Source organism: Scyliorhinus canicula, chromosome 15 (genome assembly GCF_902713615.1).
Source record: "Scyliorhinus canicula chromosome 15, sScyCan1.1, whole genome shotgun sequence".
NCBI classification, from domain to species: Eukaryota; Metazoa; Chordata; class Chondrichthyes; order Carcharhiniformes; family Scyliorhinidae; genus Scyliorhinus; species Scyliorhinus canicula.
This window is the reverse complement of record NC_052160.1, coordinates 136,202,344-136,229,212: the sequence shown is the minus strand read 5'-3', so window position 1 is coordinate 136,229,212 and position 26,869 is coordinate 136,202,344. Positions and strand designations below refer to the sequence as shown.

Below are 26,869 nucleotides of genomic sequence, written 5' to 3'. Positions count from 1 at the left end.
CCGCCACAAATTTCTTATAAACTTCTGCCGGGTACCCATCCGGCCCAGGGACCTTCCCGACTTCCATGCCCCTGATACTATCCAGCACTCCCTCAGCCCTAGGGGCGCCTCCAACGCCTCTTTGCTTCCTCCACCTGGGGAAATTCCAGCTCAACCAGAAACCACCCCACATCCCCCTCCTCTCCTCCTGGGTCTGCCTCAAAGTCCCTGGTAATACTCTCTAAATGCCTCATTTATCTTCCCCGGCTCTGACCGAAGTCCGAATCTTCAATATTTCCCTGGACGCAGACTGCCTCCGCAGCTGGTGCGCCAGCATGCGGCTCGCCTTCTCTCCATACTCGTATTGCACCCCTCTTGCCCCACGCAGTTGCCCTACCGCCCTCCCTGTTGCCAGCCTGTCAAATTGCCCCTGCAACTTTTTCCTCCTCGCCAATCCCCCCACGGTGGGCACCCTTATTCCCTGCTCACCTCCACTATCTCGCTCACTAGATGGCCATGTTCCGCCCTCCTTTCCTTATTCGCAGACCACTGCCTTCAGTGCTTCCCAAAAAATGCCCGTCGACACCTCCCCATTCCAATTGAACTCCACATAATCCCTAATCGCCAACCGTACCTCATCACAAAAACCTCCATCCGCCAACAACCCCGAGTCAAACCTCCACCCCGGCCTCTGCTCTCGTCCCGTACTGAACCGAATATCCAGCCAGCGGGGTGCATGGTCCGAGATAACTATCCCCACATACTCTGCCCCTTCCACCCCAACCAAAATCTCCCGACTCACTACAAAGTAATCAAACCTTACAGACGTGTGAAAAGAAGGAATACTCCCTTTTCCCGGGATCTGAAAGCACTATGGATCCACCATACCCATCCTCTCCATAAACCCCCCCCCCCCCCCCCCCCCCCAGCTCCCTTGCCATTCGTAGCCTACCCATCAACCTGGGGCTCGATTTATCCACCCTCAGCTCCAGGATACAGTTAAAATCTCCTCCCACGAGCAACTGGTACGTGGCCAAATCCGGGATTGCTGCCAGCAACCCCCTCATAAAACCCACATCGTCCCAATTTGGGGCATACACATTTACCTACACTGCCGGTGCCCCTTCCAATAACCCACTCACAATCACATATAGATCGTTCTTTTAATTAGTCGCGGGATGCAGGGTTATAGAGAACAGGCTGGATGATGAGGCCGAGGGGATATCAGCCGTGATCGTGTTGATTGGCCGAGTGTGCTCGAGTGGCTGAATTGTTTACTCCTGCCCCTACTTCTTTTTTACTTAAAGCTCACAGCCTTCTCAAGGTGAACAGATAATAATACACAAAAATCACATCGAAACAGCAAACGGCTGGCTTTTTCAATTTTGCAAAAGAACTCGGTATTCAAAAAAGCCACTCCTGCAAACATGCAAGGTAACACGGATGTTGTACAAGTTTGAGGCCTGAAGCTGCTGAAAACTAATTCACAGCCAGCTTTTCACCGAGCCACTTTATATTCAGCAGAGTAAAGGTCTCTCACTGCATAACTAGTCCAGCTGATCTCGATAAAGGGTAATTGCTGAGTACATACCGAGTATTTTTAGCTTCTGGTGTGAACTCCGAGGCGATGAGAGCCATATACTTCCGCATTTTCACCCAGAGGTTGGGTTTAGGAATGCATCCGTTGTGGGCGTGTATTGAATGAATTCTTGCCAGCTCGGTCGCTATGAGCCTGCAGAGAGGTGGGAAAGGACACACGTTATTCAAACAACTTGACCCCTGAAAGAGATGACACAGTCACTTCCCGAGTTACCACAGTACGGGTGAATTCAGAGTTTACCAATCTGAGGAATGGCCGTCTTGTCAATTCCATACTTAGTACTGCCCCAGGAAAGGACTTGCATTGATATAGCACCTTTCACAACCGCCCAAAGCACTGTACAGATAATCAGTTCTAACGAAAGGTCACCGACCTGAAACACTGGACTGGATTCTCTGGGGGTGCGTTTCTCGTAAGGCATCATTCGCTGACGCCTGAATTCTCTCTTCCTGCCACTTGTCAATGGATTTCCCGCTTAAGGCCCCCATGCCGCCGGGAAACCCACAGGTGGGGGTGCACTGTGGCGGAAACAGAGAATCCCAACAGCCAGAGAATTCTGGCCATTATCTCTGTTCCTCTCCCTCGGTGCTCCCCGCCATGCTGTAGTTATTATTTCCTATTTCCAGCATCTGCTTTTTTTGCGAGGGTTTTGAAGCGTCCCGCCTGTTGAAATGAAGGAGGCATGGCCGCCAATTTTCACACAGCAAGGCCACATTCTTGACTCAACAAATGGGTTGAGCTCCAGATACAACAAAAGGAGATTAGAGAGATGCAAGACAGACAATGGACACCACGCGGAAGCAGGGGATTGGGAAAGCATTGCCAGAGATGGATTTTAAGAAGGACCTGGAGAGGAGGGTAGCGGGGCTGGGGGGGAATTCCAGAGCATGCGGTCCCGATGACTACCGGCATGACCACCATCAGTGAAGCGAAGGGTTGTACGAGTGGCAGGGTGGCCACCTTCCAGAATGGGCCAGGTGTCTGCAGGAATTGAAGATCGATCTCCTGGGCTTGGCAGCGTGAAACCCTGGAGAAGAATCGGCGGAATGTTTTTTCTCAATTATCATTTTCTTTCCACATTTATTTTTAAACCATATGTAGCAATATTGAAAATGGGGGATAATAATAATCATCTCTATTGTCACAAGCAGGCTGACATTAACACTGCAATGAAGTTATTGTGAAAATCCCCGAGTCACCACTGCAGTTATCTTACTGTGGTGTGGCCCTTTTTTCAGCCTGGTCGATTACGACAGTTCGATGGGTGTGCTTGTTGGCCTGTCTCTCCCTGTGTGATAAAGGTCTGCCCTCAGGCTCCGTCTCTGAAAGCAGCTTGGATCTGCTTTGCTGTAACTTTAGCAGAGTGCCGAGCTGGCTGCTATAATCAGGTGACCCTGTAACAAACGCCAAGTCATCCTCCAAATAAGGCATAATGATAGCTTTGATTACAGCCAGAATACTAATCCCACCAGCTGTGGTGGCTTTTATGGCTTTTACTTCTACCTGTTGTGGTGATATGCTTCACTGTAAATACACAAGGGGTTAATGTAAATACACGTAGACTAGTTAGACACTAGAGGGAGCACCAGAGACATGACACAGACATTCAACCAATAGGCCAGTAAGATAGGACATGTCCAATGGGCATTCAAGACACACACGGGGGTGACACTACCACAGGAGGGCATTACACCAACCCATATAAAAGGACACAGCACACATGATCTGCCGCTTTCCAGTGGAGACACTCTGAGTACACAGGGTTGAGTTGAAACATCACACCCACCACCTGGATTGTAGCAGACTGGTTCGTCAGTCTGAGTAGTTACAGCAGGATTAACAGGAGAGTCGAATCTAAGTAGGAGAATTGTTAACAGTTTAATAAATGTGTTAAAGCTATCTCCAAGTCTGAACCTTTCTTTGTCAGAGTGCACATCAAGGAAGCAGCTTATGCTACGTCAAGAGCATAACAAAACATCTGTGAGACGTCTTTTGAATTCTGAAGTGCCTGTCACGTCCATTTGTCTCCCTGGGTTTAGTGGTCACATCCAAAAGAGACGGTGAGCTCATCAAAGTCCATTTTGAATCAGTCCATTTTTCTCAAAAGCTTTTAAAGTACAGTTTTGTGTAGAGCTTTTAAAGTACAGGTGGTGACACGCTTATCGTGTGACCCAGGCTATAAAATGCACAAGATGGGCTTGGAGCCTTTGGCTAGTTTACTGAAAGCAACAGCACAGTATGAGGTGGCAGTGAGGGAATCCAACAGGGCCTAACGATGCACAGTCAGTGCACGAGAGTGCATAGCCCAGGAATATGCCCAGGTGCAGAGGACAGTGCGCAATCCTGGCCCCTGTACCACAGCAAGGACGTCCAGAATTGGTTGCTGCGCAAGAGGGGTAATTAAACTAATAGGTATCTGCATTAAGAGGAGTTGAGGAACCTAGAATTGCCTGTTCTGAAGATAAGGCACAACACCAATTCCCTAAATTGTGGGAATTGTTAGAATTCATGGCATTTACAATGCAGAAGTAGGGCATTCGGCCCATCGGGTCTGCACCGGCCCTTGGAAAGAGCACCCTACTTAAGCCCACACCTCCATCCTACCCCCTTAACCCTATCCAACCATTTTGGAGACTACGGGCAATTTAGTATGGCCAATCCATCTAACCTGCACATCTTTGGACTGTGGGAGGAAACTGGAGCACCCGGAGGAATCCCACGCAGACACGGGGAGAACGTGCAGACTCCGCACAGACAGTGACCCAAGCCGGGAATCGAACCAGGGACCCTGGAGCTGTGAAGCAACAGTGCCAACCACTGTGCCACCGTACCGGTGAACTCCAGTTAGACAAGACTGCCACAATCTCCAGAATCGGGGCAAAACCTCCAGATTACGAGGACACTGTCGATTGCTTTATGCAGGGGAACAAAATGCAGATAGCGCAAGAACGTTTAAGAAGGAGAATTGGCTAGATAAATTAAGGGGCAGTTGTGAGAACAAGATTATGCGCAAGGTGTGTTAAAAATAATTTCCCCTGCTTACTCATCAATACAAGACCAAAGAAATAATACCGATACAGGCCTTCTAGCTAAGGCTCAGCAGCTAAAAGGAAGACCATGATATATAATATTAAGCCATACAGGCCAGAAGCCCCCACAGTTCATTGTCTGATCTCAGGCCTCATCTATTCCCGTCTCTCAAAGCTATCCACAGATACCCGCTGCACAGATACCCGCTGAATATTGGGAGCGGGAGCGGTCCAGGTGTGGCACCAGTTTTTCTGTTGTGAAAGTCCACGAATTCTGCATTGGCGTCAACACATAGTCTCAGAGACGGAGAATCCCGCCCAGGGTTATAAGCTAAGATGAAGAAGGAATAAACTGATCTGCACAAAGAGTGCTTTCAATTGAAGAATTCCAAAGGAGAGCAGGCTGCCTTCCGCCCGGTAAAAACCCAGCTGCAGGATTCAAAAGAAAATGGATCAATTTCCCAATTCACCGAGGGAACGAAAGGATTTTGCACAAAAATAACTAGTACTGCGGGGGAGGGGATTTGGGTCCGGTGAGACGATCGAATGCAAACCATCTCAATCTCGAGCTTCACCCGCCCACTTCCTCTTTTAATCGGATTGGTAAGGGGTAAGGGTGAGGCATGGAGCGGACCCACCCACTCCCAAGACACAGGCTGCTCATTTACCTCTCAGGCTGTGAATGTCAGATTTACGCTCTTTCCCAGCCGTAACACTGGGCCTAGAGGCCAGATTTTCTTTCTGGGGTAGTTAAAGAGAGGAGAAATGAAATGAAATAAAAATCGCTTATTGTCACGAGTAGGCTTCAAATGAAGTTACTGTGAAAAGCCCCTAGTCGCCACATTCCGGCGCCTGTTCGGGGAGGCTGGTACGGGAATTGAACCGTGCTGCTGGCCTGCCTTGGTCTACTTTAAAAGCCAGCGATTTAGCCCAGTGTGCTAAATCAGCCCCGAAGGACTGCTGCGTGGAAGAGCTACTCTTTTCAGCACTGCTTGCGGGTCAGGAGGAGCAGAAACTCTTCCTCCCAGTTCCCCAATGATCAGTCCCCACTGTATCCGTTCTCCACCCTCTTTAAAGAAACTCAGATTTCCCCGAGCAGAAATCCGCCCAATCTCACTCAACCCGAAACTCTGCCACAGGAACATAAGATTCTGAAGGAGCTCCACGGAATCGACACTGAGTGGTAATATCCCCCTGGCTGGAAATCGCAGAGGTGCAGCCTCAGGAGAATGTTCGAATTATTATTTAAGACAGAGATGAGAAATGTCTTAATTCAGGGTGGTGAATCTTTGGAATACTCATCCCTGGATGCTCCAGCGTGGAATATATTCAAGGCTGGGATAGAGACATTTTGTGATATGGGGAGTGGGTGGGAAAAGTGGAGTTGAAACAGTAGATTAGCCGTAATCATATTGAAGGGCGGAGCTGGTTTCAAGGGCCAAATGAATCGATCCTGCTCCTTTGAGAGATGGGGTGAAATTTGCACTCCCGTTTTCTGGGGGCGGTAGGAGAGGAACACTCCCGTGGAAAGAGTGGGAGGGGAGCGTGGTTAGCGTGATGAATGTAGGAATATCATATGGATTGTATTATTGGTAATTGGTGCAGTAAGAGCCTGGGATAGTGTGTTCGACTGCTGCAGTCACGTTTTAAAGGAAATCCTAGTTTGAAATGTTGGGAGCCGGGGTGCAATTAAACCATCGTAAAAAGGTTGGGCTAATTGGATTTTGTTTGGACTGAGGGGATTCCTTGCGGAGTTAATTCAATTTCAGTTGGTGAGATAACGTCATTGTTGAGTGAAGCTAAGGCATCAGGAATTTTGCAGAAAGGTCAGTTCGGATCTGAATGAAGCTGTGCCCAGAAGTGAAGCAGTTTGCTCGCTCTGTAGTTCAGTTAAAAAATATTAACAGTCTTTAAAGCAGTGCAGACTTGTCTGAGGACAATGGGGAGCTGAAACAAGCTGAGAAACAGCCAGAGTTTCTGCATGGGTCTGACAGGAGTCAGATCTTGAGTGAAATTCTCCATTTGGGAGGAACACCTAGCGGGCGGTCTAACTGCTACCGCGGAGTTAACACCAAAGAGCTTCATTTACCATACATTTACTGCAGACACCAGGGTGGCTCAGAGAAGACCTGCCCCCCCACCCCCCACCCTACCCCAGAGATCAGGTGTCTGGCATGGACCCACAGCTCCATACCAGTGGGGAGCGGATGAACACCGTCCCTAGGGTAGGCCAGAGACTCCCAGCCCTCCTGAACGCTGCCTCGGAGGTGGTGGCAGAGGCAGTCAGCACTGCCAGTCTCACCAGGGGTAGACAGCTGCCGATCCTGAGGGGTGAGGGGGATCACTGGTGAGTCCTCTGCCCTGAGAGGGGCAGAGAACCAGGGAGGTTTCCGAAGTCTGCGGTGCCGGTGTCCTCTGGTTGGGGTGAGCTCTGCTGATCCGCTGCTTCCTTTATAATGTGGCGGCACTTCCGAGGAGGGCTGAACTTGGCCCTTGATGGTACAGCTGGGCCATGAGGGTGTCCTGAGGGACGGCCTGGGTGGTTTCCCAGATGACCATAATCCTTCTGAGCATTTAAAGGACACAGACAGCACTCAAGAGTGTGAGCAGCCAGGAGCCTGGAAGTAGCACCAAAGGGGGGGGAAGTTTCAAACACATGCTGCAGGAACGGTCAGTCTGAGACAGGTCACCCCGGTCCTGAGGGGGACACCCCACGTCCAGGGGCTGGGCACTAAGTCACTCCCAGCTACTGCCCGCCCCCCCCCCCCCCCCCCCCCCCCCACCTGCACAGGCCAGACAGCCATCCCATAGGAAGCTCAACAGTTTTCAATGTTTTCTTCGCATCCCACTCCACAGGGAGGGGTTTGTGTCCTGGGGATTTCTATATTTTTCTTACAAATCGGGTGCCCATCATGGGGCCCACCCTTAAATTATTTATTTTTGGGCAGCACGGTGGCACAGTGGTTAGCATTGCTGCCTACGGCGCTGAGGACCCGGGTTCGAATCCCGGCCCTGGGTCACTGTCCGTGAGGAGTTTGCACGTTCTCCCCGTGTCTGCGTGGGTTTCACCCCCACAACCCAAAGATGTGCAGGGTAGGTGGATCGGCCATGCTAAATTGCCCCTTAATTGGAAAAAATAATTGGGTACTCTAAATTTATTTTTAAAATATATATATTTTTCTTTTTTTTTTTTTAAAAGCAGGGTAGATGGATTGGCCACACTAAATTGCCCCTTAATTGGAAAAAAATGAATTGGGTACTCTAAATGTATTCCAAAAACTCCTGTCACGCACACAGTGTGGTGCTACTTCCAGTTATTTTTCCATCCCAAATTACACAGCATCTCCCTCCAGCTCCAGAGCAGTCAATTATCCTCTGTAAGAGGAGGACATTTAGTCTAAATACCGCCACCAAATCAGGAATTTAATCTTTTAAAATGCACAAAAAGTGGATGAGCTTTGAGCTGTGCAGTCGCACGGCAAACTCCAAGCCCTGCAAAACATCTCTGTTATTTCTTTCTATGGTGCGGGTCAGGTTAGATCACACTCACATGGGTAGCAGTGAGCTTGCATAACCACGACCACTGCTAATATAGAAAAACATCCTAAGGCCCTGGTACAAAACACAGAGATAAAAGACAAAAGCAAATTAAGAACAAAGAACAAAGAAAGGTACAGCACATGAACAGGCCCTTCGGCCCTCCAAGCCTGCGCCGACCATGCTGCCCGTCTAAACTAAAGTTCAGCCATGATCTTAAAGATCAGCCATGATCTCAATGAATGGTGAGTTGGCTCGAGGGGCCAGATGGCCGACTCCTGCACCTGGTTCTTACGTTTAAACTAAAATCTTCTACACTTCCGGGGTCCGTATCCTTCTATTCCCATCCTATTCATGTATTTGTCAAGATGCCCCTTAAATGTCACTACCGTCCCTGCTTCCACCACCTCCTCCGGCAGCGAGTTCCAGGCACCCACTACCCTCTGTGTTAAAAACTTGCCTCGTACATCTCCTCTAAACCTTGCCCCTCGCACCTTAAACCTATGCCCCCTAGTAATTGACCCCTCTGACTATCCACTCTGTCTATGCCTCTCATAATTTTGTAGACCTCTATCAGATCGCCCCTCAAACTTCTTCGCTCCAGTGAGAACAAACCAAATTTATTCAACCTCTCCTCATAGCTAATGCCTTCCATGAATGAACATAAAATGAAAATCGCTTGTCACAAGTAGGCTTCAAATGAAGTTACTGTGAAAAGCCCCTAGTCGTCACATTCCGGCGGCTGTTCAGGGAGGCTGGTACGGGAATTGAATCGTGCTGCTGGCCTGCCTAGGTCTGCTTTCAAAGCCAGCGATTTAGCCCTGTGCTAAACCAGCCCCTACCAGGCAACATCCTGGTAAATCTCTTCTGCACCCTCTCTAAAGCCTCCACGTCCTTTTGGTAGTGTGGCGACCAGAATTGAACACTATACTCCAAGTGTGGCCAAACTAAGGTTCTATGCAGCTGCAACATGGCTTGCCAATTTTTATACTCAATGCCCGGCCAATGAAGGCAAGCATGCCGTATGCCTTCTTGACTACCTTCTCCACCTGTGTTGCCCCTTTCAGTGACCTGTGGACCTGTACACCTAGATCTCTCTGATCGTCAATATTCTTGCGGGTTCTACCATTCACTGTATATTCCCTACCTGCATTAGGCCTTCCAAAATGCATTGCCTCACATTTGTCCGAATTAAACTCCATCTGCCATCTTGCTGCCCAAGTCTCCAAAGGGTGGCAACAATAATAGTCAGACATGGCTTTTAACCTAATGTCTTAAAAAAGGATCAAAGGGTTAAGGTTAACTCTTGAGCAATGCTGTTTAAAAAATAGCATATCTTTCCTGTGGAATGGGCTGGCACAGCAATTAGCACTGCTGCCTCACAGCGCCAGGGACTCAGGTTCGATTCCGGCCTTGGGTGACCCGCCAGGGCAACACGGTAGCACAAGTGGCTAGCACTGTGGCTTCACAGCGCCAGGGTCTCAGGTTCAATTCCCCGCTGGGTCACTGTCTGTGCGGAGTCTGCACGTTCTCCCCGTGTCTGCGTGGGTTTCCTCCGGGTGCTCCGGTTTCCTCCCACAGTCCAAAGACATGCAGGTTAGGTGGATTGGCCATGCTAAATTGCCCTTAGTGTCCAAAAAGGTTAGATGGGGTTATTGGGTTACGGGGATGGGGTGGAAGTGAGGGCTTAAGTGGGTCAGTGCAGACCCGATGGGCCGAATGGCCTCCTTCTCCACTGTAGGGATTTTATGAATGTTAGCAATGGCACTAAAGAACATTTTCAATATAGCTCTCTGCACCAGATTGATCTCAAGACTTTATTTTTAAGGCAGGTGATTTGGCAATGGGCGACACCTCTTCAAATTCCATCCAGTTTCTGGAGGTTACTCATTCAGTGCGGTCCGTCCCTCCAAAAACTGTTAAATAGGAGCAGCCTCGGTAGAGAAGTGTCCAGCACCGAAATCAAGATTGGAGTTTGTTGCTTTGTCTCTCTGCCTGCTTGACAACAATTATTAATATCAAGTGCTGTGAGAAAGCAAGCTACCAACCCAGCTCAGAGCATTCACATTCCTTCATCAGAAGCAACTAAAACTCTTCAATCAGTTAAAAGGCTTTTAATGATATGGCTGATAAGGAGGAGGCCTTTTCGTCATCTGAAAACATGTCAGGCTATTTTAAACAATTGTAAAAGTGAGGCAGTATTTTGGAGCCAAGGAGTGGGGTTGGGCAATGTGCTCAGCAGCACCTCTCTCAATAACACGCAGCACTGTTCAGAACTTCAGTTACGTTATGGGGGAGCGCTGCATGGAGAGAGGTGGCATCATTTGACTGAGTCGTTAAGGTGACATAGAACATACAGTGCAGAAGGAGGCCATTCGGCCCATCAAGTCTGCACCAACCCACTTAAGCCCTCACTTCCACCCTATTCCCGTAACCCAATAACCCCATCTAACCTTTTTGGTCACTGAGGGCAATTTATCATGGCCAGTCCACCCAACCTGCACGTCTTTGGAGTGTGGGTGGAAACTGGCGCGCCCGGAGGAAACCCACGCAGAGACGGGGAGAACGTGCAGACTCCACACAGACACTGACCCAGTGGGGAATCGAACCTGGGACCCTGGCACTGTGAGGCCACAGTGCTAGCCACTGTGCTACCATTGCTGCAGCAGCAACTGGTCAATGCCCGAGGTCACACTCACCTGCCCAAGGAGGTTATGTAGAAGCCAATTATCATCTCCAATCCACACAATGCGGAAGGGAAAAACTCATCTCTTCGAAGGTCACTGGAATATAGTTCCTCAATTTAACGATTAAGAATAGGAATGGATCAGGCGATCTGCTAAGGTGTGAAATTTGCCAAGCGAAGGACTACTAAGTTCTGAATACGGCGGTCACCCCTTCCACGACTGTCCCAAAGACACTGATGCAAACAGCCAAACTGAAAAGCCAAGGGAGCAGTAAAAGAAGACCTTTTGTCCCTGCCACTTTGCCAAAGCTGTAAATGTATCGGAAATGGAGGAAAAAAGACTTTGGCTGCACAGGCCAATTTTTCAAAATATCCTTGGTATGAGATGTGAGAATCGCTGGCCAGGCCAGCATTTGTAGTCCATCCCCAAATGCCCATCGCCTCCTTGGACCCCTGCAGTCCATGTGGAGTAGGTACACCCAGCGTGCAGTTAGGGAGGGAATTCCAGGATATGAACCTGTGACAGTGAAGGCAAGGTGATAGGTTTTCAAGTCAGGGTGGCGTGTGGCTTGGAGGGGAACTTGCAGGTGGTGGTGTTCCCATCTGTCTGTTGCCCTTGTCCTAGACGGTAGGTGTCAGGGGTAAGGATGGTGCAGTGCACCTTGTAGATGGTACACTCTGCTGCCACTGTGTGTCACGGGAGGAGGGAGTGAATGTTTAAGATGATGGATGGGGTGCTGACCAAGCGGGCTGCTTTGTCCTGGATGGTGTTGAGCTTATTGAGTGTTGTCAGAGCTGCACTCATCCAGGCAAGTGGTGGGTATTCTATCACACCCCTGGCTTGTGCCTTGTGTGTCGACAGGTTTTCGGGCAGCACGGTAGCACAAGTGGATAGCACTGTGGCCTCACAGCTCCAGGGTCCCAGGTTCGATTCCCGGCTTGGGTCACTGTCTATGCGGAGTCTGCACGTTCTCCCCGTGTCTGCGTGGGTTTCCTCTGGGTGCTCCAGTTTCCTCCCACAGTCCAAAGACGTGCAGGTTAGGTGGATTGGGCATGACAAATTGCCCTTAGTGACCAAAAAGGATAGGAGGGGTTATTGGGTTACGGAGATAGGGTAGAAGTGAGGGCTTAAGTGAGTCGGTGCAGACTCGATGGGCCGAATAGCCTCCTTCTGCACTGTATATTCTATGTCCTATGTTTTGGGGACTAAGCCGATGAGTTACCTGCCATATAATTGCCAGCCTCTGACCTGCTCTTGTTCCCACAGTATTTAGAAGGCTGCTCCAGTTCAGTTCTGCTCAATGGGAAGCCCCAGGATGTTGATGTTGGGAGGCGAGATTCAGTGATGGTAATGCCATTGAAACGCCAAGTGGAGATGGTTAAATGCTGTCTCATCAGAGATAGTCAATGCCTGGCACTTGGGTGCCATGAATATTAGTTGCCCCATATCAGTCCAAGAATGAATATTATCCAGGTCTTGTTGTATACTGGCATGGATTGCTTCACTATCGGGGGAGTTGCAAATGGTGCTGAACACTGCGCAATCATCAACCAACATCCCACATCTAACCATGTGAAAGTCATTGATGACACAGTCACTCACCTCACCTCTCGAGTTCAACTCCTTTGTCCATGTTTGGACCAACATTGTAATGAGGTCAGGAGTCAAGTGGCCCTGGTGGAACCCAAACCTCACGAGTGAGTAACTCTGAAGCGCTCGAACTGCAATACTTACAAACATCAAGCTTTGATTGACAGCTCCTGGACCACTTCAAACAGAATTAAGTGCTTTCCAATCACCTCCCTTCACGGTTGAGTAATTTTGAAGTGGTCAACTAGAAATTGCTGTCAATTGAACAATGGTGACAGCTGGGTGTGTGTGTGTGTGTGTGTGTGTGGAAGCTGTGGATCGCAGCCTCGTAAAATCAATATCAAAGAGAAATTAATGAATTTTCTGCAAATCAAAGATCTGAGGGGGTTTAAACACAGCTGACTGGTTTTCTCTTTCCCAGAATTGGCAGGTGCTGTTTTCTATGTCGAAGGCAGCAGATTATATCCTGCAGACCACAAAAAAAGCGATGGTAAAATCACTGAAGGAAATAAGGAATTAGAGACAGTCCAGATGTTTCCCTTCTCTGCAGAATAGTCCAATGTTTCTTTTTATAAATTTAGAGGACCCAATTAATTTTTTTCAACTAATGGGCAATTTAGCGTGGCCAATCCACCTACCCTGCACATCTTTGGGTTGTGGGGGCGAAACCCACGCAAACACGGGGAGAATGTGCAAACTCCACACGGACAGTGACCCAGAGCCGGGATCGAACCTGGGACCTCGGCGCCGTGAGGCAGCAGCGCTAACTACTGCGCCACTGTGCTGCCTGAATGGACCAATGTTAACGATACCCAGCGCCCCCTCAAGAATATCACACACATGTGTATGCACACACACTCGAATGGGGTTATTACCAGGCAAGCAGAAACAAATGCTTACATGTACCCCACAATGCAAGGAATTACTATTCCATTTATCCAAGGGAACCATTGCCTAGGGAGTTTCCCTGCAGCTTCCCATCACCACCGCCGCCACCTACTCCCAACAAAACTGTCCGCCCACAAATGGATAAGTCTCTAAACATGTCTCTAAATGTGTCCATGCAAAAAAGCGAAAGTGCTATTGTGCACATTGAGGTGTGTGAAACCAGGCAAGGGGTTGTGGTAACTCAGATTGATAACAGCCGGTGGGGCTGCCCCATGTGTTAGTGTCCCGACGACGTTTGATAGAAATACATGAATCTAAAGAGGAAAATGTCATGGCTGCATCAACCTCTTGTCAACGATTTGCACTATAATTCCTAGCCCTACTTTTACAATGTAAACAGTCACACTGTAATTACACACTCCACCCAGGGTGGTGCTCTCGTGCCTTTTGTGGTTATCAGCTCCTCAGCCCAGAGTGGCACCAATGCAGCTGCTAGTTTAATTGCTTCCCAAATTGCCATGTGTGTTATTACTCAAATGTAAATAATCTAAAATTATGTAAAAGGACAGAATGTATGTCTTCAAAATGGCAATTGAATTACCTCTGTGCGTCCTGTCTCATATATTTAGTCTGGATTCACTGGGTGCAGATGGACTGGTATTAAAAAAACAAGACTTGTAAACATGCTTACTGATGATAACAAATTGGGAATCCCCAAGAATATAGGACTTTAACAGGCTTGTAAAATAAACAGACACATCAGCATAGAAATATGAGCTCACACATTTTAGGAATGAAACAGAGGAGTGGAACGTTCTTTAAAAATGGGACATCTGATGACTCTGCTTTCAATGGGGAAGTTAATGGTCTGATATGCAGTACTGGTGAGCAAGGTCTCCAAACCGACACACACAGTTGGGAAGAAAATATGCACCAAAAAACAAAATGGCCCCTTAACTGATCTTCTAATCCAATTCCATTGGGTGGCCACTAGCTCTGAAACCTTGTATGGCCACGGCCTCCAGAAGGAAGAAAAGATCTCCAGATCTTTGTGGTTTTGAAGTTGAAAGAAACAGTTTGGGAATAAATAGTTTTACCCTAGAATGACCACCTTCCTCAGCTAACTAAGTTTCTAAACAAAGGACTTGGTCAGAATGGCCCCTCGTTTGCCTCACAGAAAAAGATGACCATTCCTTCTCCTCATCTCCTCCCAGCCTGTCCAAGTTTCCCAGCGCAGAATAAGTGGCGATTACAGTCATACACAATTTGGTCTTTTTGTGAGGCTCTATCGAGCATGTCGAAGCGCATCTCGAGGAGCTGGTCATACTGTATGGTCGGGATCAGAGACACACGGGGGGAGGGGGGGGGGGTGGAGAAGAGAGAGAACAGCTCTTTGCATAGTGCACACAGTATCGAGGCAACACGTGGAGTAAATGCTGGTACCTGAACAGAGTTGTTTCTCTTACATGCTGTGGACCAAGAGCCATCCCGTGCATGAACTCGTAACAGAGACCATTCTGAAATGTACAATAGAGCTTCGGAGCACAGCCGTTGGCGTGGAGGACCTGGAAGCTTTTCAGTTCATTGTCCCGATCCACAAACAGCTCAGTCTTGTTGCCATAAACTCTCACCAAGACGACATCTTCCATAGTGTTCTCCACATAGCAGCCAACCAGTTTGTTTGTGATTCCATCTGTAAATAACTGGAAGAAACAGAGTTTGCCGTTAGCCATGCACCTGGTGAAACATTGGGGCACCTTTGTATCTCAGTTAGTATCTACATCAAATTGCAATCCCCAGTCTAATCCCACATCAGGGTCAGGCGATTTTAACTTCGCTCCCTTCGCCCCGCATTGTTTGCAGGTGGACACACGCTGTTTGGAGTGGCAAAGAGCTAAGAAGTCAACCTTTCACTTCTCCAACATCCCCACCTCACTAATGCTCTCCTGGGTGAAGCCTCACTCCTGGCCTTTCTTTCCTTTGTTGTTGCAGGTTCACCTCGTGGACACCAACCTGCCTTATCTCGATTCCCAATCACAAACTGGGCCATCAAGACAGTTCTGCTCGAGTAGATTTACGGTGGGAGAGGCAGGACAGGCAGCTAAACCTCGAATTGCTGAAGGCGCGATCGAGCCAAAGCTGCGAGATTTGCGATGCTTGGAACGCCTCGCGGGATCCCCTTGGACGTCGTGGATCTCGCCCTCACTGAACACCACACAGATTTACATATTTAAGTGAGCAATTAGGCTCTTTAAATATGTCAGCACCTGATTTTCCCGAGGCCGGGATCAATGCCCACGCCTGGGAGGCCTCGCCATGGCCATGTTTAGTACTGGTCCACACAAACATGGACCAGGTGTAATGGCACCCGGTGGTCGGGCTCTGAGCAGGGTGATACCCTGGGACTCCCACTCAGAGCACCCTGGCAGTGCCACTCGGGGTTCCAGGGCGACACTACCAGGCTGGTAGTACCCAGGTGCCAGGTTGCCATGTCAGAAATTGGGTCCAGTGTACTTTGCCCTTATGAGGTGCAATGAAGGGGGCTCGAGGACCCCCGAACAGGTAGGTTAGAGCATTAGGGGAGGGGGGTTCAGAGGTCACGATGGGGGGTTGAAGAGATCGGGGCGGAATTCAAAAATAGCACCCCTATCTCTTCTTGCACGGACAAGCTCGGGAAATGAAGGTAAATGCGGCCTCAGTGGAACGTCCCTCGCCAAGGCCAAAAGAAAACGTTTGATAGCGGGACCATTCTCTTTGCTGCTGGCGCCAGGAAACACCTTGCTTCACGCGGTCAAAACGGGACTGTATTTCCCCCCCCGTTATATCACGTCCTGGATCGTTATTATTTTACTGACAGAATTACAAGACATCCTTGGCACATTCACTCCATTCATAAACACAGTCCTTGAAATAACTTCATGCCAGAATTAGTGGCTGAGGGCATAACACTCCAGTATTACATTTTTGAAAAGAAAAACAAGTCTATTCCTCGGGTAAAGTAGCTGATAAGAGGATTTTCCGACAACCAGTTGTGTATGTACGCTTAAGACTTTGTTTTGGGGAATCTTTGGATCACGGTGACAAAAGAGAGATAGGCAGAGTGAGGAACGAAAATCAAATGTGCGACCGTGAAAGCTGGTGGTCTGCTGTAAAACAAAATAAAAGTGGTTCGCCTTCAAGAGAAGGTGTTATCCCCACTTGGTACAGTCCACATTTCTCCACTGTTTGCTCTTATGCCCTCCAGCAGGCTCACTCAGTTGTTACACTGTTTTTAACTAAAAGATTAAAGCCACATCACTTTCCCACAGCAATCAATTGGGGTGAAAAACATAGAAAATAGGAGGAGGCCATTCAGCCCTTCGAGCCTGCTCTGCCATTCATGATGATCATGCCTGTTCCTCTGTCTCAAAGCCATTCTCCCGTGCTCTCCCCACACCCAGAGTGTTGTAACCTATCTATCTCCTTTTTAAATCATTGAATCTACAGTGCAGAAGGAGGCCACTCGGCCCATCGAGTCTGCACCGGCCCCCAGAAAGAGCACCCTACCCAAGCTCACGCTTCCACCCCCACCCTCCCCCCGTAACCCCATCCAATCTTTTTTGGACACCAACGGCAATTTAGCATAGCCAATCCACCTAACCTGCACATCTTTGGACTTGTGGGAGGAAACCGGAGCACCCGGAAGAAACTCCTGCAGACCCTAACCCTAATTATTTTTTCTAATTAAGGGGCAATTTAGCGTGGCCAATCCACCAACTCTGCACATTTTTGGGTTGTGGGGGCGAAACCCACGCAGACACGGGGAGAATGTGCAAACTCCACACGGACAGTGACCCAGAGCCGGGATCGAACCTGGGACCTCAGCGCCGTGAGGCGGTTGTGCTAACTACTAGGCCACTGTGCTGCCCGGGTAAAAGAATTATTAACTGGATCCTGCAATGGTACAGGCAGTCTCTTATCTGAGAAAAATAAGTTATATTGTGTCTACGATGCCTCTGGTATGACTGGGGGTGGGGGAGGTGTTTTGGTGCATGCCAGAATGTGGCGTGAAAGTCTTATCCGATATGTTCTCTGATTGGGCAATGGCGGGAGCTGCATTGAAAATATGCTCCTGGAATGCGCGGGGAGAACATCATCCTGTTAAGAGAAAAAAGATCTCGCCTTTCCTCAAAAAGGAGAAAGTTGACATGGCTTTGTTGCAGGAAATTCATTTAGATAACACCAGGGACACTATAAAGTTAAGGTGGGGCTGGGTGGGGCAGGTTTTTCTTTTGCCTCGTTCTCGACCAGTAGTCAGGGCGTACTAGTAGTCAGGGCGTTGCAGCATTAATCAACAAAAATGTGCCTTTCAAAGTGGAGAACTGTGTGAAGGACAAAGGGGGGGGGGGGGGAGGAGAGTGGGGGAGGAGGATATGTGATTGCCAAGGGACTTTATATGGGGAATTGTCATGGTAATGAATGAGTGTGGCCCACCAAACTATTTCCCCAATTTTGTTACCAATGTCTTAATGGATTTTACCAATTTGGTGTTGGCTAATCCCTTTTTCGGGAGCAATTCAATTGTAACCTTCACCCCCTTGGGTGGACAGACTCCCAGTAACCAGAAACACCCCTACCCAACAGGCAAGGGCTCGAGCATCGTTTGTAAGGAGGTGGGGCACTTTAAAAAAAAAAAATTATTTTATTACAAACATGCATCAAAACAGGTTACAGCAGATAAACACCCCGGGAGACTCTACGGCCATTCCCATTGTGCTAGACCCGAAGAGCAATAGAATGATACAACAGAGGATATCAACACAGCATTTAAGGGTTTTCATACTGATTTATATAATACAGAGCAGGCTGGGGAAGCACTGATACTCATGAGAGTGCTTCTTCTCTTCTCTTAAGCTCCCAGCCATCTCCAAAGGACCAAAGATTTGTCCTGAATGCTCCTATTTCTAAAGAGGAAGCAGTTCTTGCCTTGAAGGAGCTTCAATCTGGTAAGGCCCCAGAGCCTGATGGTTTGGGATGTGAGTTTGCCAAAGAACTCAGGCTCACTAATGAATCGTTGATTGGCATGTACGGTCACTCATTAAAGCAGGCGTGCTGTTGCAGATGCTCCAAAAAGCGAATCTCTCCATAACTCTTACGGACAGGCAATAATCCTGAAGCGTGTGCATCCTTTGGCCAATTTCGCTCCTGAACGTAGATTCAAAATTGTCATCTGAGGCGTTTCATAGATTTCATAGAATTTACGATGCAGAAGGAGGCCATTCGGCCAATCGAGTCTACACCGGCCCCTGAAAGAGCACCCGACCCAGGCCCACACCCACTCTTATCCCCAGCAAGCCCACCTAACCTTTTGGACACTAGAGGAATTTAGCATGGCCAATCCACCCAACCCCCACATTTCTGGGCTATGGGGGGGAAACCGGAGCACCCGGAGGAAACCACACAGGCACGGGGAGAACGTGCAGACTCCGCGCAGACAGTGACCCAAGCCGGGAATCGGACCATGACCCCTGGCGTTGTGAAGCAACAGTGCTAACCACTATGCTACCATGCTGTTAATGAGGTGCCTGGAGGAAACTCTCCCTTTGATCACGCAGAGCAAACTGGGTTCATAAAAGGCCAGAATTCATGTCACAATGTCAGGAGATTATCGAACATGATTCAGGTCTTTCAAAAACACACACTGGATGAGTTTGTGATCTCCTTAGATGCAGAGAAAGCTTTTGACCGGGTGGAATGGAATTATTTATTTTATGCGTTGCAGAGGTTTGGGTGGGGAGGGGAGTATGTTAAGTGGATACAGGCGCTGACCGACATTTGTGGATCTGAGAATTTCTGTCTCCAGCGAGGGACGAGGCAGAGGTGCCCATTACTGTTTGGAGCCATAGAGCCCCTGGCGGAGGCAATTAGACAGGATCTTTAGGCTTTTGGGTTGCACAGTGGAGGGCAAACAGCACAAGATCACACTTGATGCAGATGACTTGATGTTGCTATTTGTGTCTGAGCTGGACGTTTCTGTTCCTGCTACTATTGATGTGGTAGATAGATTTGGGATAGATTTCCTATTGACTGCACTCCACGTCTCCATGAAACCCGTGCTCTGGCGTGGGACCGGAGTATAGAGCCAGTAACTCCCGGTCCTCAGTCTTTTCCCGGGCTACAAAAATTTATTTTGCAAAGCCTGAGACTCTGCCATTGGATGGGCTCAGAGGGAGATCTCGGCCCTTACCTAATTTTCCTTAATTGGTCCCCCTCAGGGTCTATTTATCTGGGGATTGCTGTTACTCCCTCCTTCAAACATTTGTATGGGGCAAACTCCCCCTGTTATTTGCATCCAAGAAGCTTTGTTAGTCTCCCTTGCCGGTTGGGCAGGATAGCGCTGATTAATATGAATGTGTTGCCTAGGTGATTGTATGCTTTTCAGATGCTGCTAATCTTGTTGTCTGTTAAGGTCCCAAAGGAAATCAATGGGATGTTCAGTTCATTTGTATGGAACAAAAAGAAGCTTCGCTTGAAAAGAGTGGGGGGGATATAGGGGTGCCGAATATTAAAATGATTCAATCAGCCTCTCATCTTGGGTTTATAGGGGAGTGGGTCAGACAGCACGCCTCCTCCATTTGGCTCGACATTGAAGCAGGCCAGTCTGTATACTCGTTACAACCTCGGTTACTCTACAGGGATTTCGAGGCGGGGTCGGCCAAGTGTGAGAATCTTGTGATTCTCAAAGCTCTGAAGAGCTTGGAGGATGGTCCGTCATCTGGATGAGAGATTAAAATTAATTTCTGCTCTCTCACCCATTCAGGGAAACCCGGATTTGGTCTTATGGACCGTGGGTTCGCTATCTGGGGAGGTAGAGGTATTTCTAGGCTGGGAAATATGTTCAGTGGTGCTTCCTTGTCATCTTGTGAGCAACTATGCCAACAATGTGGTACCCCGAGATATTCCTTTTTAAAATATCTACAACCTATGGTAGCATAGTGGTTAGCACAGTTGCTTCACAGCTCCAGGGTCCCAGGTTCTCGGGTTCGATTCATGGCTTGGGTCACTGTCTGCGCGTCCCCCCCCGTGTCTGCGTGGGTTTCCTTCGGGTGCTCCGGTTTCCTCCCACAAGTCCAAAGATGTGCAGGTTAGATGGATTGGCCATGCTAAATTGCCCTTAAGTGTCCAAAAAGGTTGGGTGGGGTTACTGGGTTACAGCGATAGGGTGGAGGCGAGGGCTTAAGTGGGGTGCTCTTTCCAAGGTCCAGTGCAGACTCGATGGGCCGAATGGCCTCCTTCTGCACTGTAAACTGTATGAAAATAAAAACCTTGAGACTTTATCCTTAATAAGACAGCAATGCATCTTGACACTTCAGTCTCTGGGGCTGGTTTAGCACAGGGCTAAATCGCTGGCTTTGAAAGCAGGCCAAGGCAGGCCAGCAGCACGGTTCAATTCCCATACCAGCCTCCCCAAACAGGCGCCGGAATGTTGTGACTAGGGGCTTTTCACAAGTAACTTGTGACAATAAGCAATTTTGAAGCCTACTTGTGACAATAAGCAATTTTCATTTCATTTCTGTGGAACCTAAGCAATTAATCAGCAGGTTTTAACATACTTTGTGTTCAAGATCCTCTGTGCGCATTAGATTAGATTTAGATTTGTCACGTGTACTGAGGTACAGTGAAAAGTATTGTCCTGCATTAAGTCTGGGCAGATCACTCCATACATAAAAACATAGAACTTACGATAAATATATGAGGATACAAAATGAAAATACCTAAGCATAGTGCTACAACTGTAGAGAAGATGCGTAGAACGATTAGTTTAGTCCATAAGATCAGTTCAGTCCGTGAGAAGGCCATTCGGGAGTCTGGCAACAGTAGGGAAAAAGATGTTTTTGAATCTATTGGTGCGTGTTCTCAAACATTTGTATCTTCTGCCAATGGGGGAGGTTGGAAGAGAGAATAACCTGGGTGGGAGGGGTCTTTGATCACAATTCCGCTTTCCCAATGCAGCTGGAGGTGTAGACAGAGTCAATGGATGGGAGGCCGACTCGCGTGATGAGTATATTAGAAACACTAGGGTCTTGGGAAAAAGACTTTGCGATCAATATTGACAGGTCAGTGACTTGGCCTCCACAACCTTCTGTGGGAGAGAATTTCACTGGGTCACCACCCCCTGAGGTAGAGATTTCCCCTCATCTCCATCCTCCAGGGCCTAGCCCATATCCTGAGAATGTGACTCCTTGTTCTATACCTTCCAGCAAGGGGAAGCAACATCCCTACATCCAGTCTGTTGAGCCCTGCCACAATTTTATATCAATCTGATCCCCTCTCATTGTTCTAAATTCCTGTGAATACAGGCAGTCAACCCAATCTCTCCTCATATGACAATCCTGCCATCCCAGGAATCAGTGTGGTGAACCTTCCCTGCACTTCCTCTATGGCAAGTATAATCCGTGCTTATATAGTAAGACTATAATACTCCAGATGTGGTCTCACCAAGGTTCAGTACAGCTGCAGCAAGACATCCTTGATCTTGTACTCACATCCTCTTACAATGAAGGTCAACATATCATTTGGCTTCTTAACTGCTTGCTGTACCTGCATGCTTAATTAAATGACTGGTGTGCTCGGCACCCAGGTCCCTTTGTACGTCAACATTTCCCAATCTATCACCATTTAAATAATATTTTGACATTCTGTTTTTCCACCCCAAGTGGATAGCTTCACATTTATCCACATTATACTGCATCTATCCTGTATTTGCTCACCCACTCAACTTGTCTAAATCAAGCCTCTTAACATCCTCTTCACCACTCACATTCTCAGCAAGTTTTGTGCCATTAGCAAACTTGGAAATATTACTTTTGGCTCCCTCATCCAAATCATTGATGTAGATTGCGAATAGTTGGGTCCCAAACACTGATCCCTGCGGGACCCCACTAGTCACCGCCTGCAACTTTGAAAAAGACCCATTTATTCCTACTCTGTTCCATGTCTGCTGACAAATTTGCAATCCATGCCAATATATTAACCCCAGTCCCATGTGCTTTAATTTTGCACACTAACCTCTGGGGCGGAATTTTACTAAGGCAGCACGGTAGCATAGTGGTTAGCACAAATGCTTCACAGCTCCAGGGTCCCAGGTTCGAATCCCGGCTTGGGTCACTGTCTGTGTGGAGTCTGCACGCTCTCCCCGTGTGTGCGTGGGTTTCCTCCGGGTGCTCCGGTTTCCTCCCACAGTCCAAAGATGTGCAGGTTAGGTGAATTGGCCAGGCTAAATTGCCCTCAGGGTCCAAATTGCCCTTAGTGCTAGGTGGGGTTACTGGGTTATGGGGATAGGATGGAGGTATGGGCTTGGGTAGGGTGCTCTTTCCAAGAGCCGGTGCAGACTCGATGGGCCGAATGGCCTCCTTCTGCACTGTAAATTCTATGAAATCTGGCAGTGTCAGGTTCAGGCGGAAAACCAGCGTGTATCCGCCCGGATGCACAATGAATTTTCACTCCAGATTTTCTGGCACTCTGTAGGGAGCGTGGATTGTGCTGTCTCTCTGGTGTGGCAGAGCCTGATTGAGCAAGCAAGGTGTAAAAGAAAAAAATGCGAAAATATGTCATTTGAAACATGGAAGTCTGGCAATACCTGACCTGAGGCGACATGAGAGAACGTAGGGAAAAATCCCACGAAGGGTTAACAGCAGCTGCAAAAGAAGGTTTTGAAAGCAGATAGCCTTTCTCAAACAGGCGTTAAGAAAACAGCTTGTGACTATTCAAGCTGTAAAACTGATGCATGTCTTTTAAGTCACAGCAGCTTGAATTTTTAGTTATATGGAAAAAAAACAACGTTTCGCACCTTCTTTGAAGTTAATTATTTTACTAAGCAGCAAGAAAAGAATGGCTAGGAATTTCAGTTGAATTGGGTGACAAATGTTTAGGTGTGAAATTCTGCTGACACCCTGGGCGGGATTCTCCGAGGCCCGCGCCGGGCCGGAGAATCGGCACATGCCGCCCTGACACCAGCACGCGATTCTCCGAGAAGCAGAGAATCGACGCCATTTGTGCCGGCGTCTTTGGCACGGCGCCGGTCATTGGTCGCTGTCCACGGCCAGGCCGCCAATTCTCCAGCCTTGATGGGCCGAGCGGCCACGCGGAAATGGCAGAATGCCGCCGGCGCCATCCACACCTGTTCACAGCCGACGGGAACTCTGTGCGCAGGGTCGGGGGGGAAGCCCGTGGGGGGCTCCTTCACCTGGGGGGGGGGGTGCCTCCGATGGTGTCTGGCCCGTGATCAGGGCCCACCAATTGGTGGGCCGGCCTCTCCAGCCGCAGCCCTATTTTGTTACGCGATCGGCCCCTGAACTCCCGCGCCATGTTGTGTCGGGTCCGGCGCGTTGAGGAAGGCATGCGCGGGTTGGTGCTCAGTTGACAGCGAGAAGGGAGGCTGGAGCGGCGTGAACCGCTCCAGAGCTGTGCTGGTCCCCTGTGGGGGCCAGAATCGGTAGTGCCCGTTTCTTGCGTTTCCCCACGGTGCATACACTCTGCCTCCATTTCGGAGAATCCCGCCCCAGGTGAATATGGGAAGCTGGAGACAATGTGCCCACGGGAACACACGTTAGACCCGAATTGGAGTCAGAGTTCTGAGCTGGGGGCACTATTTGATGATAAAGCAACTTTCGAAATGACAGAAACCAGATGTAACACCCCTCTGGGATCAAAGCACTTTTGAACATCACAAAGGAAACAATGTAATCAGAGATCGATGAGCTGAAGTCAAGCTCAACATGAATACATAGTCGTGTTAGAAACATTTCAGATTAAAGGTATCTTGCACAATCAAGAGTAAATAAAGTTACTTTACGATAATGTTATATAAACTTAATAACTGCTAGAAGAGGTATATAAATCCTAAACAATCCCTTTTTTTTAAATTTAGAGTACCCAATTATTTTTTCCAATTAAGGGGCAATTTAGCGTGGCCAATCCACCTACCCTGCACATCTTTTGGGTTGTGGGGGCGAAACCCACGCAGACACGGATCGAATGTGCAAACTCCACACAGACAGTGACCCAGAGCCGGGATCGAACCTGGGACCTCGGCGCCGTGAGGCAGCAGGGCTAACCCACTGCGCCACCGTGCTGCCCTCCTAAACAATCCTAAGCACAGTCAGCTCTTATAGCTCAGTACAGGGGAGGGATAGAGCATGGCAACCGAGCGGTACAACAAATTCATCTGAGGAAGACCAAAAGCTAAAGAAGGGAGATTGTCAAGGTGGACCTGAAGGTCTCTTCAACCAACCAGGAGAATCCAGAAGCAAGATCTTCTAACCTTTCTGTAAAGAAAGTGATTGCATCTTTTAAAGGAAAAAATATAATAACAAATCACTTAAAAGTTTTAACCTGAAACAGTGGTTATTACAAAGTCTACTTTACTTACTTAGCAACGCGGGACCCAGGATCAATGCTACTAAGTGGTAAGTAGATAAAAGTCTTCTATGAAGATATGGGTTATACCACGGGATAGCTTGAAAATATAGTTTGACCCAAATAGCACCCACCTAAATCTGCATAGGAGTCAGGGAGTGAGAATCCCTGTTCACCATTTAGAATGTCTTATTGACCCTTTTTGGTACAGGGGGAATTCTAAGAATAGTGGTGAGTTTTTTTACTTCAAAGGCTGGATCCACAGAGCTCGACGTGCCATCTTTAAAGGGCGCCTCGAACTGCACGAAAAATAACCTTCCTCCCAACCCCTACATCTGTGGAGGAACTCCTCCTCAAACATCGGGCGATCCTCCCGCCCACTCACCAAGCAATGATCTGGTCACTCCCCTACCTCCACAGCAGGTATCAGGTATCGGGGCTCTGCCCCTGCCCCCACCCCCCCCCCACCCACCACATCAGTGGAACCCCCCCAAACTGGGGTCCCCAAAGGCACTGCCAGGTTTGCACTGCCACCTTGGTACTGCCGCCATGGCACTAGATCAACACTGCCAGGGTGCCAGAGGGCAATGCCAGGACACTGCTCGGCCAAGTCCCTCAGCACAAGGGGGCTATGCATACATGCACAGCCCAGCATGGTCATCACAACTGGTGGAGGGGTAAGGGTGGGGGAGATGCTTTGCGGGCAGACTCAACAGTATCAGGGCCTTTTATGATATAATTTATTTAAGGGATTCTCACGAGATTTAGCGGCTATTAGGGGATTTGCCCCCAGGGCTAACAGAGCCACTAAATCGAGACCCTTATGTGCGACCCTTTCTGGACCTCCAAATATACAACTTCCACTGGTTCACCCTTATCTATTCTGCTAGTTCTATCCTCAAAAATCTCCAGTAGGTTTGTCAAATACGATTTCCCTGTCATAGATCCATGTTGACTTTGTCTAACCCTGTTGTTAATTTCGAAGTGTCCCATTGTGACATCCTCAACCCTCCATTGTCAACATTCCAGAAACTTTTCCCTGGAATCTCCAGTAATTGTAAATTAAGCTCCAGGTCACTGCTGCTAACAACTCAAGAGGAGTGGGGGGGGAAATAGGGATGATTAAACAAAACTTCTTTTTTCAATTATCTTTGGACATTTAATTATGAGTTGCAGGTGAGGAAAAGCTAGTTTATTGTCAGGCTGCCTTGCCTGTTCTGTTTCCATTTGGCTGAAGAAAGGTAGTGCACCGGCAGGATTGACAAATACTGGGAGAGCAGGTCCGAGGTCAATTTACATCGTTGAAATCTCTGGGAGTGCAGCCAACCAGAGCGAACAACTCTGTGGCCAGTGATGGGAGAAGGATCATCGCAGCCTTGCTGATATCAACCACATTCAGAGAGCAATTAATGAAGGGGAAAAAAAACATAATTCTGATGGGTCTTTTTACTAAAAATGTTTGGAACCTATAAATATAATCTCATCGTAATGTAAACAGACTAATAAAAGTGAAGGAAGATTACAATTATGGCATGACTTCTGCAAATAAATACTGTCTGTTTTACAGCTGCTAATTATTCTCAACTGAATACACACCGCCCGTCTGGATTAATGCATTAGCCTTCCACTGTCAAATTAAAATCCTATAGCTACTAACCACGTACTGAGGAGAATCACAGTGGGAGGGGAGGAGAGAGAAATGGGAGGGAGGGGGAAGAAAGAAATGGGGAGGAGTATTCCCAGATACGATAATACGGCATATGGGGTGCTTGCCTTTATTAGCCGAGGCGTAGAACACAAGAGCAGGGAGATCATGCTGGAATTATATAAAATGCTGGTTGGGCCACAGCTGGAGTATGGCGTGCAGTTCTGGTCACCACATTATAGGAAGAATGCGACTGCACTGGAGGGGTTGCAGAGGAGATTGACCAGCGTGCTGCCTGGGCTGGGAGGGTCTGAGCTGAGGGGAAAGATTAATATGCTGGGGCTGTTTTACTTGCAGCAGCAAAGGTTGAGAGGGGACCTGTTAGAGGTGTGTAAGGTTATGATAGGGTGGGTAGGAAGGACCTTTTTCCATTAGTAAGGGTGACAATAACCAGGGGGCATAGATTTAAGGTAAGAGGCGAAAGGCGAAAAGGGGAGTGGAGGAGAAACATTTTCAC

General features: G+C 48.4%; 1 protein-coding gene across 1 annotated transcript in view; it reads right to left on the bottom strand.

Annotated features, from left to right (window-relative positions):
• Nucleotides 1–26,869, bottom strand: part of LOC119978387 (ethanolamine kinase 1-like) — an 84,906-nt gene that overhangs the window by 40,108 nt on the left and 17,929 nt on the right. Inside the window, exons 2-3 of the mRNA XM_038820001.1 lie at nucleotides 14,754–15,013; nucleotides 1,571–1,711 (exon numbers count right to left, since the gene is read on the bottom strand). Coding sequence (XP_038675929.1) covers nucleotides 1,571–1,711; nucleotides 14,754–15,013 — 401 coding nt within the window. The remainder of the gene's footprint in view (nucleotides 1–1,570; nucleotides 1,712–14,753; nucleotides 15,014–26,869) is intronic.